The sequence below is a fragment of the Zosterops lateralis genome (genome assembly GCF_965231275.1).
Source record: "Zosterops lateralis genome assembly, chromosome: 4".
NCBI classification, from domain to species: Eukaryota; Metazoa; Chordata; class Aves; order Passeriformes; family Zosteropidae; genus Zosterops; species Zosterops lateralis.
In genome coordinates, this window is record NC_139765.1 from 12214143 (window position 1) to 12230725 (window position 16583).

A 16583-nucleotide genomic window follows, 5' to 3' on the forward strand; every position below is an offset into this window, starting at 1 on the left:
GTTCTCTTCACTAAAGTTCTTTGTTGTTTCTGGTTGTCTTTTTCCCTTCACTCAGGATTTGATCCAAGAAATAAATGAGTTGCGGTTGAGGGTAGGAGAAATGGACAATGAAAGACTCCAGTATGAGAAAAAACTGAAAACAACCAAAGTAAGTGAGGCTGAGAGGAAGAAGCAGAGATGGGTGTAAATGAGGCTTTAGGAATTTACTCTTTTCCCTAATCCTTGCCTGCACCCTGCAAAATCCCGAGCACTCTCAGGTTCTGGGGTTTCATGGTTTTCACTTACCAACAGCGGCTGTTTCCAGATTTCATGCTGTGATTTTCAGCTTGAGCATTGGTTTTTTTATGAAGGGTAATTTACCATGCTGTTAACAGTAAATTTATTACCTGTTTAGACCTTTGTTTCACACGTGTGTCAAGAAATACCAGTTGCAGTATGTAAGGTGTATGCCACAGATTAAAAACAGCATTTATTTTCTCCTAAATGTGCTAAAAATAAACCCTTTCTGAGGAGAAAGCATTCACAAGTATTTCTAGCAGCCTGTTTCTCTAAGTGTCTAACTTCTCTTTGCCATTTAGCCTTGTCTCTTTTCTACCTTTAGTTCTCTCTCACTCCTCTGTCTCTGTTACCAGTCTTTAATGGCCAAACTTTCTAGCATGAAAATCAAAGTGGGTCAGATGCAGTATGAAAAGCAGCGGATGGAGCAAAAAAGCCAGATGCTAAAGGTGTGGTAGTTTCTGGGTAATGCTGGGCCTGTTTTGAATCCTTCATGTTCCACCCTTTACTGGTCTGTCCTGCACTGTGCTGTCATGCTCTGTTCTTCATTAATTGCTGTGTGTTGCTATGCAATGTGCCCTTCCTCATTAGATGCGGAAAGCTCTTTATGTAGGTATTCCTTGTAAACAGCTTTTATGTTGCAGGGGAGAGGATTTTCCTGCTCTGAAGCTTGCGTAGGTTACACATAATGACATTAGACTTGGGTTAAAATCACTCCCCTTCCAAGGGAAGATTGCCTCATCTGCAGCTTACATCCATAATTCAAACAGAACTTTTTATCACCCTTTTATAGAAAATGCATTCATGAAAACTATCTGGGAAAGAGTGATTCTTTTATACTGTCCCCTCTCCCACATGTAAATTTGCACATTGTGCTTCTAATTCAGGGGAAGAAATACACATTGGCAACCACATGCAGCTCTAGATGCCTGTGGGTATAACAGCAGCTTCTCAAGTGACCAATAAATGGTCTTGTTTTGAAGTAGCATGGATCCTACACTGGCAGAAATCTCATCATAATCAGTGCCAAATTGGAGCACTGTGGAATTGTAATTATTGCCCAGCCATTCTTGTGGAAAAAGCTTTGATTTCTTGGCAATTTTAAGATTGATCTATTTTTTTAATGATGCTTTAGAGCAAACAGGAACCAATTTCAGGAGATTGCATAGCTGGGCAATAGTTTGGGTTGCAAACATCACTTTGTATTTGCAACAGATCATCTGAGGGTAGCTCAGGAAAACACCTAACCCACACTATTCTAGTTTGGTTTATTTCATTAAGGATTTAAAATGTCATTTAGAAGCTGTAAATGCCAAAATGATGAGTCTTGCCTTGTTTTGCTTTGTTTACAAACTGAACAAATAAAATTTTCAGTGTTGGGTACAGTTGCAGTGAGGGTCCTGTCTTGATGATGCTGTTGCACAAGATATCCTCGGACATCAAAGAAACATGTTACTAAACTGGGTAGGATTTGACTCAAATTTTAAAAAGTTAAATGCATGGATCTGTGCCAGTCACTTGCTAGTGCAGATGGTTAGATCTAAGTTAAAACTTAACAGCGTTTTTCTAATACACCCCAACTCCCCCAAACACCATCTGTCTTATTCCCAGGAATCTCAGCTCCAAGCTTTCTCTCTTAATGCTTGATCAGCAAACCCAAACTGTGGTGGAGGTACCACATTTTTGTCTGAACTGCTTTCCAGTATGTGTCCATGTGCTTGCTGGTGTTGTGATTGATTTTTCTTCCATAGAAGCAGTGGTTAATTTCTGAAACTCTCCTCAGCCTGGTATAAGCACAGTTTTGGAATTGTTTGGCTCAAAACATGCAAAATGCCCTATAAATACAAAAGAAAAATGTATGGAAATAATAGCATTCAGCCTGCATTTTCACCTGCATTTTTTTCTATCTCTGCAAGGTTAAACAATTAAAAAAACTGCTTTGTTTTGTTTTTTTTTTTCCTTTTGCTCTTTTGTTTTTAAATTTTGATGTGAAGTTTCTTTCCAATTATACATGAGACCAACAATTTCAGACTACAGACCCCCTGATTTTGCTCTGTCATGGGCTCAGAGGTCTGTTGGGATGTTCAGAGTCACTTTGGTGGGTGCACCCTCAGGCAGTGTTAAATGTCAGGGGCCCTCAGTCACTTCCACCAGCTGAGGACCTGTCCACTGTGCTTCCTAGGAGGGAATTGTAGGAACATCTCAGTTGCCTGTGGAAGCTGTCACTGAGTGGCTCTGTGTCTTTACAGGATGAACTGTCAGCTCTGAAAGACAAACTAGAGCAGAAGGAAGCTGAGGTGAAAAGGTTGCATGAAAAATTGGTTTGCAAGCTGAAAGGAGAAGGGATTGAAATACTGGACAGAGGTAAGACAAGCAAGGCTCTGTCACCATGTCCTCCCCAGTTGCCTCATCTGGGGTCATGTTTCCTTGAAGAGGAAATAGCTGATAAAAGCCTCAATTTTCCTGAACTTTGTTTTGATGTTTACCTCTTGAAATATATTTAGAGGGTGTTGATGATGCAAGTGCTGAGCTTACTGTCACAGGAAGGTCTTGGTCAAATTTAAACAAGACAAAAAAATCCCTAATTAGCTCCTGCATGGGGCCTCAAAAGATACAGTTTATACTGGCTGAGAAAATTTTAAACTAATTTCAACAAATGCTCCAAAAACATTGTGTTGAAAAGGAAACTTCTTGGTAAGGGAGGAGGAAATCTATCCTGCAGACCAAAGTATCAAGGATTGATTCTGGATTTGTGTGCTCATTAAGTCTAAACTTTAATTAAGGTTGGATTAGCACAAAAATTTTACATGCTGGGTAATTCTTTTATTTGCTTGTAAAGAAGAAATTATTAGTATTAGTATTAGAAATTATTAGTATTAGTATTTCTTTGAGGGAATCTTAGATTGAGGACTTATTTAAAACCAGAATTTTTTTGTCATAACATCACAAAAATTTTCTACAGACTTTTTTGACCTGATGTAATTTCAATTTTAAATATATCTTACTGAGAGTTATTGCTGATTTTAAGATTGTACTTTTGAAGTATGTTTTTTAGAAAAAGAAATGCGTGAGAGATGAATCTCCTCCCCTGACCTGAGGAGGAATATGCTGTGTGTAGATTGTCACATTTTATTTCATGACATGGTGTTTTCAAAACCACTGCCTAAGATCACTAAAAGTGATCACAATGAACTGTGATTCTATTTTTTTTTTAAAGAACATTTAAATGTGAACAGGGTCTGACTTCATTGCATTCGTGACTACTTATATAGGGCTTTTTTCCCTGGGGAACTACTTGAACTCTCATTACCCTCTGGTCCTCAGCTTTATGGTTTTCAGTGTAGCTCAGCAGAAGATCTTTTGCTGTGATGAAACATGTTTATCTGCCTTGGACTGACTGATATTAAAAATTCTGTTTGCAGATAACAAATTATCTGCCTCATTAGCTGAATGAAGTGAGGAAGAGTTGACTCATTAAGTATCCATAATGTCTTAAAAGTTATTTCATGTCATAACCTTCATGCTAATTTCCAATCCAATGGATTTTCCCTGCACAGATGAAAATTGTAAAAAGAAGCTCAAAGATAAAAGTAAGGTTCCTGGTGTCTTTCCATGAGCATTTGCATTCCAGAATAGCTTTCTGCATGTGTTTGCAAAACTGCTTTAACAAACATTGTTAGGTTGCATCATCTATAACCCTTAGTTACACTTACAGTAAGAGTGGAGAGCAAGGGTGAGTACATCACACTTGAAACACAAAGTTTTTGAAGAAAACCTGATAGATGAAGGAACACTGGGTCTCGGGAAGGCTCACAAGGCAGTTGCCTTTCAGTGAAATGCAGTTGCAATCCAGTAGACCAGATTTTCAGCCAGCATAACTGAGGGAAAATCACTGGAACTGGATCAGTTGCTGGTTTAGCCCGATGTGTCTAAATGTCTTTCATCTAGAAAGCCAGCTGGGCAGATTCTTTTCTTTGTGTATTTCATTAAGGAGGAGATTGTTCTTCCTGCTCTGTTTGCTTTCCATTAATTTTTAGGGAGTTGAAGCAAGGCTTTTTTGCTTGTGAGTTTGGCCACCTGCCTACCTTTGTAGTAAAATTTGAATTTTACTTCATTTATGCAAGGTAGATCTTTAGGAAAAAATGGAGATAATTTCCATTCTTTTTTAATTCCTACTCCACAACACCTCCAGAACATACATGTTCCCATGTATTTCTACTACTTGGTAAATAAGGATTATAGATGAAGCACTGTTGTCTGTGTTAGGAACTTTTCCCAGGCCTGAACTGCAGTGTAATATTCCAGCATGACTGCTCATCACAGCAAATACCTATATCATTCCATTGTTCCCTCCTCATTGCTCTATCCATGCTGGATTAGGGCTGAGCATCACTGCACGGTGCTTCCTTCATCACATCCATTAATCCCATGGCTTTGTCGAGTGCGTTTGTGAGATGCCATTTGGGGTGGTCATTGACTGTTGTACTGGAGATGTGTTTTATTGCATTCCAAATGTAATATTTCTTAATTATTATTATTGCTATTATTATTATTTTGGACTTCTTGTTTTGCAGGTATTTGGTTATTTTAAAGATAGAGATAGTGAAAGTCAAGCAGTAGTTTTACTCTTGACTTTTCCATTCTTGTAAGGCTTGGAGAGGGGTGGGAAGAGGAAGGAAATTTTCTGGATTTCATAAATTCCTTGATAAAAATGTCAGAGAAGAGGTTTTTAAGAAAAATAGCTTCCTTCTTTGTGTTTGCATTTTAAAAAGTATTTAAATGGCTTATGTTTTGTCTGTAAATTTGTTAATCTACTTTCAGATATTACTGAGTTGCTTCTAGATTTTTTGTTTTTCTTATTTCCTTACATGATCTTATGTAAATTGACTTGGAGAACTGTATTGTGTTTTTAGATGTAGAGGTACAGAAAATGAAGAAGGCGGTAGAATCTCTAATGGCAGCAAATGAAGAGAAGGTAGCAAAGTCATTATTTTTCAGTAATCATTCATCAGATTGATTTAAATCTCTAAGAAAACCTTCACATGTGAGCTTTTCACAATTCAATTAAAAATCAGATTTGTAAGAATCAATTATTTTCTGCAAGTGAGAAAAATCAGATTTGTACAAATTGATGATCATCTGCAATCAGAAGCATTGCAGTGCCTTTAAGGGGCTATAAGGATTTATGAGCTCTCTGCATCTGCACAGGATCTGCCCAGGATCCTTACACTGTTATTTTGTTGAATTCAGTGTGATTAATTTGTGTTCTGCAAATGTAAAGATCTCCATACAAGTGCCAGATCACAGGCTATGTTTCCAAAAGGGCTTTTCTGTGAAGTATGAATTATTTTCATACATGATTTTATGCTTTAATATGCATTTTGTAGGATGTTTTCTTTTGATCACCAAAGCCCTAAATCCTTTGTACATGGCAAATTTATTATGCTCTACCTTTGACTTAATAAGAGAGCTAAAATCTACTTTCAAGGCTGGGACAGTTCTGGTGATTAATCAGATGATAGTTTTTGCTAAATACAACTTTTGATATTTCAAAGCCACTCAGCATTCTGAGTCCTGTCCCATCCACACTTTCCATTTCTTTTAGTCTCACAGCCAGTTAAACTAAAGGATCTAGTATTTGTACTTCTTATTTCTGGGGGAGGAAGCATGGTCACAGCTTCCTTTTATTTTAGGATCGGAAGATAGAAGAGCTTCGGCAATCTCTGAATAGGTACAAGAAAGTCCAAGACATGGTGATACTGGCTCAAGGTAAAAAAGGTATTGTACAACCAAATAAAAAGAAAACCTGCTGTTTCATTTAAACTCAAGGTGTGTTGTGGTGGTGAGCTTAACTGTGTGACTCAAGCAGCGGCTGTATCTATACCACAACATGTAATGGCCCATTCCATATTCTCTAGGGTGAAGATTGTCAATAGCCCAACAAGAGTGATGAATCAAAATATGTATTTTTGTGGTGTTGGGTTCACACCATGCTGAGTGTTGAAGGGGGAGCAATTTTTACATAAGTATTGCCCTTTCTTTCAAGCACAGGAGGGTGTTAGAGCAGACCTTGATTCTCTGGGAACTGTGCTCCATGATCACTTCATGGAGCATGGACAGAGATTTCGGGCAGTAAAAAATGGGCAAGAGAGGTTTTTGCTGTGAACAGACTTTGGTTTGTGTTTGTCTCAGTTCTGTGGCAACAAGGATTGGATTTTGGCTCACCTTTTAGAAAGTATTGGTTGTCTTTCACAACCAGTCCAAGCCTTTTGGTAGCCCTGAGGCAGTTCAGGAGCATCCAGGGTGGAAGGAGCAGAGTATGGCAACACTGGCATGGCTTCAGCACTACCTAAATGTGACACACTCAGTTTGTGGCAGGCTACAGACCTGATGTGGTCACTTCTAGGCTGGTGATAGATTCCTGAGCAATGGGCTGCGTTTTTCCTCAGGGTACCTTGAAGGTACCACAGAGACATATTAAGTTTCAGGCAGACTCAACCTTCTGGTCTTTTCCTTAGTAAATAAGGGAAACAAAAGTGTTTAGAATGAAATTCCAGAACAGACAGGAAAGAAGTACTCCAGTTTATTCAGCTTGTTGAAACTGATGCCACTCAATGTCCTGAGGGTGTTTGCTGGGCTTTTTGACCTCCCTCTGTTCCAACGCTGCTGCGTTGTGATGGTTGAATTGAGAAGTGGCACTTGGCCGTGACTCTCTTTCTCTTATTGTAGTCTGTGCTAAAAACCCCCAGCAATCAATTCCTTCCACTTTTGGCCCATAACTGAGCATGCTGGCTGCAGCCAGTGTGGGAGAAAGGGTTGTAGAACCAGCAAGTTTCATGTTCTCTCCCTTCAGGCAAGGAGAGTGAAAGTGAAGACTTGAATTCAGGGTCTGTTTCCATGGGTTTATTGGACACACCAAGTGTGACTGACCAAGAGAAAAGCCCATCCCCAACCCCAGTGACAGCATCTCCAATCCATGATGAGTTCAACGTAAATATTCATGAAGAGGTAGGTTATGGATTCTTTGCTTTATTTAATGCCATTGTTCCTTGAAAACACTGCTTGTGCTGGATTCCTATTGCAGATGACAAAATGCAAGTTTCTGAAAAGATTTTTTTCTGGGTTTCACAGTTTTTTGTAGTGTCTCATATCCTTTTGGAGAAAGTAGTTTTCTTGTGATAGTTGCTGAGGAATTTCAATTAAACTTATTTTTCTTAATCCTCAGATGGGATCAGGAGACAGCAAATAGTTGTATTTATCATGACAACAGATCTAAATTACTTTTTCTTTAAGACATAGAAATTATTTTTCTTAGCAAATGTAACTGTTTTAGGAGCTACATTTACTTTGGCATGAACCTGAAGTAAATATTTTGTGACTTACTAGATATATCTTGCTGTATTTAAAAGGATACAATCATAATTGCATCCATTCAGTTAAATGATACGTAGGTTGTGGTTCAATCTCTGATTTTTGCAATCAGATTTTCCAGTAAAGAAACTATAGATCTCTTCTCTAAGCTCCAAGTCAGAGCAGGGTCTTGACTCTACTATCAGCAAGAACATGCTATGAAGAAAATGAAATTAAATTAAATGTTTAGCAGATTATTTGTACTCTCTGAGTGTCTGAGGACAGGATTAAACCTGAAATGTGGATACTCTTCATGGTGTCTGTGGTAGAGACAGATTTAGCAGGAAGCCTTGGGAGACTTGTGAGATTTTTGTGTATGCTGTAGCTTAGCTGTGCAATGATTCATGTTTTATCTGCAGTGCTATCTTTCAAGGAGTAAATCATTCTACTACAATAAGGAAAAAAACACTTTTGAAGCCTTATTTCAGATCCTTCTCTTCGTGGTTTATCTGTTACCCTTTTTTCAGTTATGATTGCTTAATTTCAGCTCAGAAGATTGTAACACATATTCTTCCTTCTTTTCAGAATTCCTTACAGATCCACACCAGCATTTTACAGATTTCAATCCCTTCCTTTTCGTCGACATCCAAAAGCTCAGAAACTGTTGCAGAGAGACTGAAAACACACTCTAGGCCAGATCCTGCAAATGAAATGAGGTATTATGGTTTCCATGTATTTTTCAGTTGTAAACCCAATATTCTATGATGTTTAAGGGGAGCAATAATCTGTCAGTCACTGAATTATCAAGCCATTGGCCAGGTAAACAAGGCTAGGATTCCCTTGCCTAGCTGCAGCAAACCAAGCTCATGTTCCTGAAGTGCATTGATTAAATCCTGAGTAAGCAAAGGCTGGTTTGGTTGCTGTTGTAGCAGCACTCATGGTCTGTACCAGCTGCTTCCCAAGGAATGAACAGAAGGAGAGGGAAGCTGATCTAATGCAATCAAGGCCACACAATCATTATTTTTGTCTAGGTTTGCATCATGGAAGTCTGGCTGGCACAGCATTGGCTCTGCCTACCCTAGTGATTTGTGTCAGACATTTTTCACAGCTGCTAAAGATGGTTGTAAGGCACTGCCAGAACAAAAGGGCTTCCACCTCTAACCCAGGGAGGAGAGGAAACCCAAGAGATGTGTGGCTAAAGCCTGGGGCTGTGGCTGAGCTGTGGCACCCAGGAGTCCCCATGCTTGGAACCAGTGACAGCTGCTGGGTGAAGAGTGGCTGTCACCTTTCACCAGCATTTCTAATCCTGCACCCTCCTTGTCCTGAGAGGAAACCCAATCCCTGAAGACTTGCACTGGCACTGCAGGGACTACAGAAAAGCACCCCAGGCTCAACAAAGGCTGTACTTGTTTTTTTCCCTTCTGGGTCCAAATCCCTGGCTTTGTCTTAAGGAGTATCAAACACTAAGAATCCAGAGGCAAGGAGATGTTGACTTTGAAACATGTGAAATATCAGTGCAAGCTCAATTTGATATGTGAGTTTTCCAGTTCCAGTCAAGGAAAAGATCCTGTCCAGAAGCCCAGCTTTGCTCAGTTTGTGCTGTGCGTGTTCCTCATGCAGCTCAAGCCATCACCAGCAGGAATTTGTGTGTCTCCTCTTGGAAAAAACCAAAACAAGCACTAAACTGCAGCAAAGTGCCCTGTGCTGTGGGTGGTGACCAGGAGATGGTGACCGCCACTCCCTGTGCTGCTGCAGACCCTGCTGGAACCTCTGCATTTACTGGAGCTGAATAGTTCAGTATTGTCACCATCTTGCAGTGAGAGTTGTCTTTCCTGGGGCTCTTGAGCTCACCTTTTGTTTTTTTATCTTTTACAAGACTTGCCACCATAGCAGGGAAAATTTGCCATGTGTTAGTACCATAAAAGCTGAAGTGAAAACAAAATTAAAGCAGACTGAGGTAATAGGATTTCTGTCTCAGCCTTTTTTCATATCTTTTTTGTTTTTACAGTGAAGGAAGATCAACAGGTTCCTCCCCTGAAACTCATCTGTGTGATAGTCCAGTGTAAGTGCTACAATCAAAACTGTTCAGGGGACAGATTTAAATGGTCACTTGATGGTCACTTGAACCCTCACAAAGCACCCCCCGTATTTTACATACACTTGTAAATAGGTCAGTTAATTCTAGCCAAGATGGTATTTGGTGATGGTAGGTGTCTGCTCATGTCCCATGCTTTCATGATCATTATTTTCCAATGCTTTATTTGGGCACATGGTACTTCCTGTTACATTGTGAAGCATCTCTAATTTGGTGGTAGACTGTCAGTATACTTTGAAATTTATAGTTTTCCACATTGCATGCACACATGATTTGCTTTTTTTTTTTTTAATAGTGGGGGGAAAGTGATCAGCTCACTATAATGAGAAAATAATTTTAGTTTCTGCGACATATCCATATTCCCTAAAGCAGCAGTTATTCCAGTGTGGAAGTTCTTCCAGTATCTCATTAAATTGCATGGGCTCTGATTACTGCATTTACTGCACTGATTACTGCATCTTAATTCAAAATATCATTTGGTTTAGTATATTTCATCATGTATTATAATGCTGTTTTTAAAGGTGATTCCTTTTAGCGTCTTTATCTTAGCAAGTTTAATTCTAGTAATTGAGCTTGGTTTTTATGTTGTTGTTTCAGAACTTCGACACTGCAGAAGTCCAGCAGTCTGAGCAGTTTGAGGAAAGAGGCATCTGAAGTGGTAGGTTTGGTCTCCTACTTCCATCTCCTTGCACATAGGTGTGACATCTCTGTTGTGACTCTGTGGGTGTTGTGTTGCCTTCTGAGAAATTCTGAATCAAAGCAGGGCTCCTTGTGGCATGTGTTGGCAATGGTTACACACATGTGACATCTTCCATATTCTCTTAAAGAGGAAATCTGTCCTTGAAAACACAGGTGCTTTTTTTTTTCCCCCTGTTTGTATGAGGCTTTTACCTGAGACTCTCTTGCTGTAGTTTTGCTCAGATAATGAGATGGGACTTCTTTACTTGTTATGCTTTTCTGATTTAAGACAAGAAAAAAATAACACCCACCACCACTTGATACTTGTGTTTAAGGTGAATAATTTTGGAAGGCCGTGCAATTAATGCACTATAAAATATAGTCTGGGTTGACTGTATGTTTTAGGTAGTCAGAAACAAAATACTGAGCTTTTAGATGTCTGGGGATAGCTTTAGTTTAGGTTTCTGTGGAAGTGACCAAAAGCAGCTAATCTCTATCAATACCATCAAATCAGTGCAGTTCATGTGCTCTTTTGTGGCAGCCTGAACTCCCAGAAGCTCCTGCATTCCCTGATACCTCCTGTGCCTTGCAGTGTAGGGGGGGCCTGACAGGACTGAAAATGTCACCAGAATCTGATAAGAGCTGGAGTTCATGGGTTGGAGGGTCTTTGGTTTTTTGTTTGTTTGGACAGACAAGGAGTAGAGGCTGTGGATGTTTTATTTACTTGGCTTCTACCCTCTCTGGTTCCTGCTCTGGGTCCCCTCAGGCAGCTCTGCCCGTGAGTGCCTTAACATTCTGTGTGTCACTAATCATATGCACAGCTAATCCTTGACAAAGTGAACCAAAGCAACCCTATTTCCATGTCAGCTCACTGACCTAAAGCAAGCAAGGCTTAATCTGTGTGAAATACAGCTCTGAAGAGATTTATTTTGGGGAAAAGGAGCAGTCAGAACTTAAGTCGGGTAATCATAATGAATTGAATACTGGCTATAAACCATGACCTTTTTAAATGTCTTAATCTTTCCCAAACAGGACAGAGACTGTGCACAGAAGCCATCAGAGGTAATGTGCGTGTGTGGTGGTGTGTGTCCTTGGAGAAACACGGGCAGTGAGGAGGTGTTGGGAGGCTGGGAGGTGTGGAATTGCCACACACAGTTCCAGACGGGGAATGGAAGTCCTGCAGACAGGACAGTGAGGAATCTCTGGTGTGTGTTGCCATCAGTGGCACTGCTCAGTGCTCAGGATGTCCTTGCCTCCTCACACATGGATTATCTTCCAGTCTGACTGAGGATGAGGTTACCAGCTAAGCTAATGTTTCCCCCCGCCAGATAATTAGCAAAGCTAACCAGTGAGCATTTTACTAACTCTGTAATTGTTTTTGATTAGTGTATCTTTAAAAACCTTTGGGTTTCTCAGTTGTCTCCTGTGAGTAGCAAGTGTGTGTCTGAAAAGCCTGTCATTGCAGAACAGTCACCCTGTGGTACCTTAAGGCCACATCTTGCAGTTCTTACCTCTAGGAACACCTGAGCAGAGGTGACAGACCTCAGATACCACTCGTAGGATGAATGCTGTATTGGTTCAGCAAAAGCCAAAGGATTTTATTTGGGCTGTGAATGGTTTTGCTTCCTTCTTTCAAAAAGACAGTGAAAGAGCTGGCAAGGTTAAAGTACTGCTTTAAATTGGCTAACTGGAGTGTCTGATATCTCTCTTGGCATTTATACTCCTTGCTTAATATGTAATTTCCTCTTTGCTTTGGCAGTGGACACAGTCAATTAATCCATTAATTAAGAAATTGCAGAACAGTGACAGACAGAAAGAGCTCTCTGACTCTTGGCAGAGAACCAATGTACTGTGGGGTGTTGTCTCTCCGCTTCCCACTTACTGTGCCCCTACAGCTTCCAAGGGGGGAGACAGACACTGAAAAACTGGAGAATTTCAAAGCCTTGCCTCTCTTTTTACCTTTTCCATACCTTTAAGTCAGCCTTACAGAAATTGAAGAACATCTTAAAGAACACAATTTACTCTTAGCAGCTAGTGATAGTCATCCTGGATGCTAAACATATGTCAGGGTTTAATCCTGGCTGACAACAAAGGACCCCACAGCTGGTCCCCATCCCTGCCCCTGTGGAATGGAGAGGAGAATCAAAAAAAAAAAAAAAAAAAAAAAAAAAAAAAAAAAAAAAAAAAAAAAAAAAAAAAAAAAAAAAAAAAAAATTGAGGGTTGAGATACAAACATTTTACGCAATAATATAATAATGATAAAAAAACCTAAGAATAAAAGGGAGAGGAAGACAGAGTGAAAACCCAAAGAAGACAAGTGATGCCCCACAATACTATCACTCATCCCCCACTGACCAATGCCTAGCCCATCTCCAAGCTATGATTGGCTCCCCTTCCCAGTAACCTCCCCAGTTTATATACTGGGCATGGAATTCTGTGGTGTGGAATACTCCTTTGGTAGCTCAGGTCAGCTGTCCTGGACATGCTCCATCCCAGCTTCTTGTGCATTTCCTTACTGACAGAGCATGGGAAAATGCAAAGTCCTTGACTCAGGGCAAGCACTATTCAGCAACAATGCAAACATCATCCCAGTGTTATGCACCTTATTCGCTACTAAATCCAAAACACATCACTGAACCAGTACACGGTGTTGAACTAAGAAAAAGTTAATTCCATCCCAGACCAAACCAGGACAACATATTCAAATGAAGATCTTGTTTATGTTTTTCTTTATGTTTTTTACCTTCTGTATTCTTGTAGTGACAGATGAGAAGGATTTCCCAGATTATCTGCCAGCAGTCACTTTGCAGGCTCTCAAAAGGCCTTCTGCAATTCCCTTATATTGACTGTTTATTTCCCTAATTCAAGCAGGCTAAACCTCCTGTGGAAGGCAATAATTTTGCAACCCTGCCTCCCAAATCTCCTTCTCACGGTGGCATAGGCGACGAGGACAGTTTTGGCACCCGCAAGGCCAGATCTTCCTTTGGCCGAGGCTTTTTCAAGATAAAAAATAACAAGAGGACTGCAAGTGCCCCCAATCTGGGTAGGTACTGTGTCTCTGCATTTAGATTCTGTGCATTTTGAAGCATCTTAAAAACAGCTGTACCTGCCTTAAGAAGCAGGAAAGCCAGCCTTAGTCTCACCCTGACTTGGTGGCAATTCTGACAGTAGAATGTTTGGAAAATATCAAACAGCAAGAAAAAACAATCACTGATGTAAGGAAGTATTTGGTGTTGTTCAGACTCTGCTGTTGTATCTCCCCTGGGACCTCGTAGGGGCTTGCTGCTGTATTAAATGCTGGCTGTGTGGCAGTAGTTCACACATGGGATTTGTGGGCCTTTTTTTTCTTTTTTTCCCCTGGCTCCATCCTCGGTTTATCTTTCATAAGATTTTCAGATATACAGAAATAGGACAGCAGCACTCAGTCTCCTTTTTTTTTTTTTTTTTTTTTTTTTTTTTTTTTTTTTTTTTTTTTTGTACTTAAGCAGCCTTGCAAAAGAGGTGGTGACAACAGGAACAGGATTGACAAGTCATTCAAGCTGATGTTGATTTTTTAGCTGTAGTGTTGGCAGGGGGAGGGGGGCGTATTTTGGTATTGTCATTTGGTGACATTTGCATACGACAAAGAAATAAAATGTTCTGTTTAATGAAGAAATCACTGTTGTCATGAACTGGAATTCCACTTATGTTTACTGCTCTGCCCTAGCAGTCTTTCCAGTGATTCAGTTCAAGCATCCAGTGAGTCCCTGCATTAGATCTTCTGCCAGACATCTGAGGGTTTTGTTTTTCTCTTGCACGAGATTTAGGAATTTAGCTCTCTATTTCAGAAGCCTGAAGGGGGATAGCTTCTGCTTTGTTACTTACTCCAAGAGAATTTTAGATTTTTGGTCAAAACAAGTAACATACCTACACATTGATGATATGTTGCCCATTCTTGCCTGTGACATACAGCCTGGGAAATTGCTAGCTTACTTGGAATAGATGTACAATCTACTCTGAGGGTTAGACTCTTCACTTTGGTTTATTTCATGTTTGCTTTTGTGTAATCCCCTGTTTTGTCCTGAAATTAATTTGTCTAACAAAGTGCAGCACTTGTGGCTGTCATAAAGGAGTGGAAGATGGACCATCTAAATCAGGGGCCTGTGACTTTGAGTAAATTATTTATGTTATCCAGATTTCAATGCTTCCTTCTGTAAAGCTGCTGTCCAGATGTTTGCCACCTCATAGGAGCAGTGGGTCCTGGAGCAAGTGACCTTCTTGCACCAAAGTGACTGCGGTGCTGCTTTTCTCTCCCCACTACAGAGCTCTCCTTTGTTAGGAAAAGGAATTTCCCAGTGGATTGGTGACCCTAATCCCATGTGACTTCAGCATTTGTGTGGCGCTTGTGTCTCATGTCCCTCCCTCCTTTTGTCCCGTACTTTGTCACTGTGAGTTTTGAATTGTGTTTGACCTTGTGCCTCTGCGTGTTCTCTCCCGTTGTGCTGCGTGTGGGTTTGTGCCTTGTGTGGATATCTGAAGATCGCAGTCGAAGTGCCAGTGCACCTACTTTAGGTACAGTAATGCTGCATGTCTGCCCGTGCCAGCCCTGTGCCCTGACTGCTGCTAACGGCTGCCTGTGGCCACACACTTCCCAAACCACAGCCAGGCACCAGAGCTCTGCATCGGAACTTCTGCCCATCACTAAAAGGAGTTTCCATGTAACATCTGCCCTCTGCTAAAAGTTAGCTGTGCTGTTCCTGAGTAGCTGCTACTAATGAGAGATTGCGGGTCAATTTGCAGAGACTTTTGCTGTAACTTTGAGCACAAAGTTACCACAGACCGAGGTACCAAGTGAGAATTAGTGATGCTTAGTTACTGTTGTGCTGCCACCTGTCCTGGATCCAGTGGAAGAGTTTAAAGAGTGGTGAAGTAAGGAATGAGCTGTATTTCCCAGGTATTCATTTAAGGGAGTTCTGAGGGAAAGCATGTGTAATTTGTCTTCTAGATGTAGTTGTATTTAAGATGCAATAAAACAAATGAGAAATAACTGGGGCAGATGAGGAAGGAGCCATTCATATAGTTAAAAAGATAGTCTTTTGATGTGAGCATTCCCTGGGTGGTTCTGGCAAGGGAGGTGAGTCCTGCCTTAGGAAGCAGAGCTGTTTCAGTGGGTGGTGGCACAGCCATGTGAGGTGGCAAAAAGACCAAGGACTCTGGGCCCTCTCTTTTTCTCACATGGGCCCCTAAATGTTATCTATTCTATGGGGTTGTGTCAGTGCATGAAAAGGAGCCAGGTATGAGGAGCAAACAGCACAATTCCCACAAATCTCTGCTACTAATGCATCCAGCCTTGTCCTGGTGGTCTCTCTCTAGTATGCCATTTACATGTTTTTGTTTTTTTTCACTTTATCTTCTACAAGTAAAGCAAAAGCCACGAATGCCACAGCCTGGTTCGATGTTATTGCTGTCTCTGTCACTGGCAGGATCCCTGTGCTCGATAGTGACCAAACCAAAGTGCCTGGAAATGGTCTTTGGTGTGACCTTGTTGCTTCACTGTGAGGTTTGACAAGGTGGAAAATGGGACATATTCATAGGTATTCTGGCTGAATCATCTAAAGTTTGCCCAGCAGAAGGATACACTGGCAGAGCCTAGAGTTTGTTACTGGTCATGGTCCTTTTGTGGCCATCTCAGCATTAACTCTGTGGCTTGAGACCACATGTCCCAGCAATGATGCATTACTTTTCTCCTGGAAGTCTGAAAGTCTGTTTCAAACACAAGTGATGCTAATTTAATTACAGAGCTATATTAAAAGATGCTGCAAGTGATTCCAGGCCTGACTGCCTTGCCACAGCTGCTTCAGCTGAACAAGCTCGTGCTCTCTCTCTTCCCCAGCAAGCAACTGGCATAAACTCCACATTGTAGTTTAATTCAGCTATATGGCACTTGCTGGCACATCTCTGCTTATGTAGTCTAGTAGATACTGCAATTCTTTTAGTTTTCTTTTTAAATTACCTTAAAATTGTTTTTCCTTTAATAGTTTAGCTTTCGTGGCAACTTCCCCTTTGGGGACAAGAGCCCTCAGGTTTGTTGTCATGGAAAACAGCTACAGATCAAGGATTTAATGCTTTTAGAGTGGGTGGTTTTGTTCACTCAGAAGATACAGTTCAGACAGAGCCTAAACTCCATGGTGTTCCTCTGAGGAAT

The 16583-nt window shown here is 40.7% G+C and overlaps 1 protein-coding gene across 6 annotated transcripts in view; it reads left to right on the plus strand.

Annotated features, from left to right (window-relative positions):
• PPFIBP1 (PPFIA binding protein 1) overlaps positions 1–16583 on the plus strand; it is a 104102-nt gene that overhangs the window by 76143 nt on the left and 11376 nt on the right. Inside the window, exons 8-19 of one of the 6 annotated variants that reach the window (XM_083858832.1) lie at positions 56–148; positions 2526–2640; positions 3834–3866; positions 5190–5251; positions 5970–6045; positions 7130–7284; positions 8212–8342; positions 9635–9688; positions 10319–10379; positions 11432–11461; positions 13268–13442; positions 14918–14950. In XM_083858832.1, coding sequence (XP_083714958.1) covers positions 56–148; positions 2526–2640; positions 3834–3866; positions 5190–5251; positions 5970–6045; positions 7130–7284; positions 8212–8342; positions 9635–9688; positions 10319–10379; positions 11432–11461; positions 13268–13442; positions 14918–14950 — 1018 coding nt within the window. Of the gene's footprint in view, positions 1–55; positions 149–2525; positions 2641–3833; positions 3867–5189; positions 5252–5969; positions 6055–7129; positions 7285–8211; positions 8343–9634; positions 9689–10318; positions 10380–11431; positions 11462–13267; positions 13443–14917; positions 14951–16583 lie in introns of all 6 variants that reach the window. The other 5 variants (XM_083858830.1, XM_083858831.1, XM_083858834.1 and 2 more) reach the window with 5 other exon arrangements.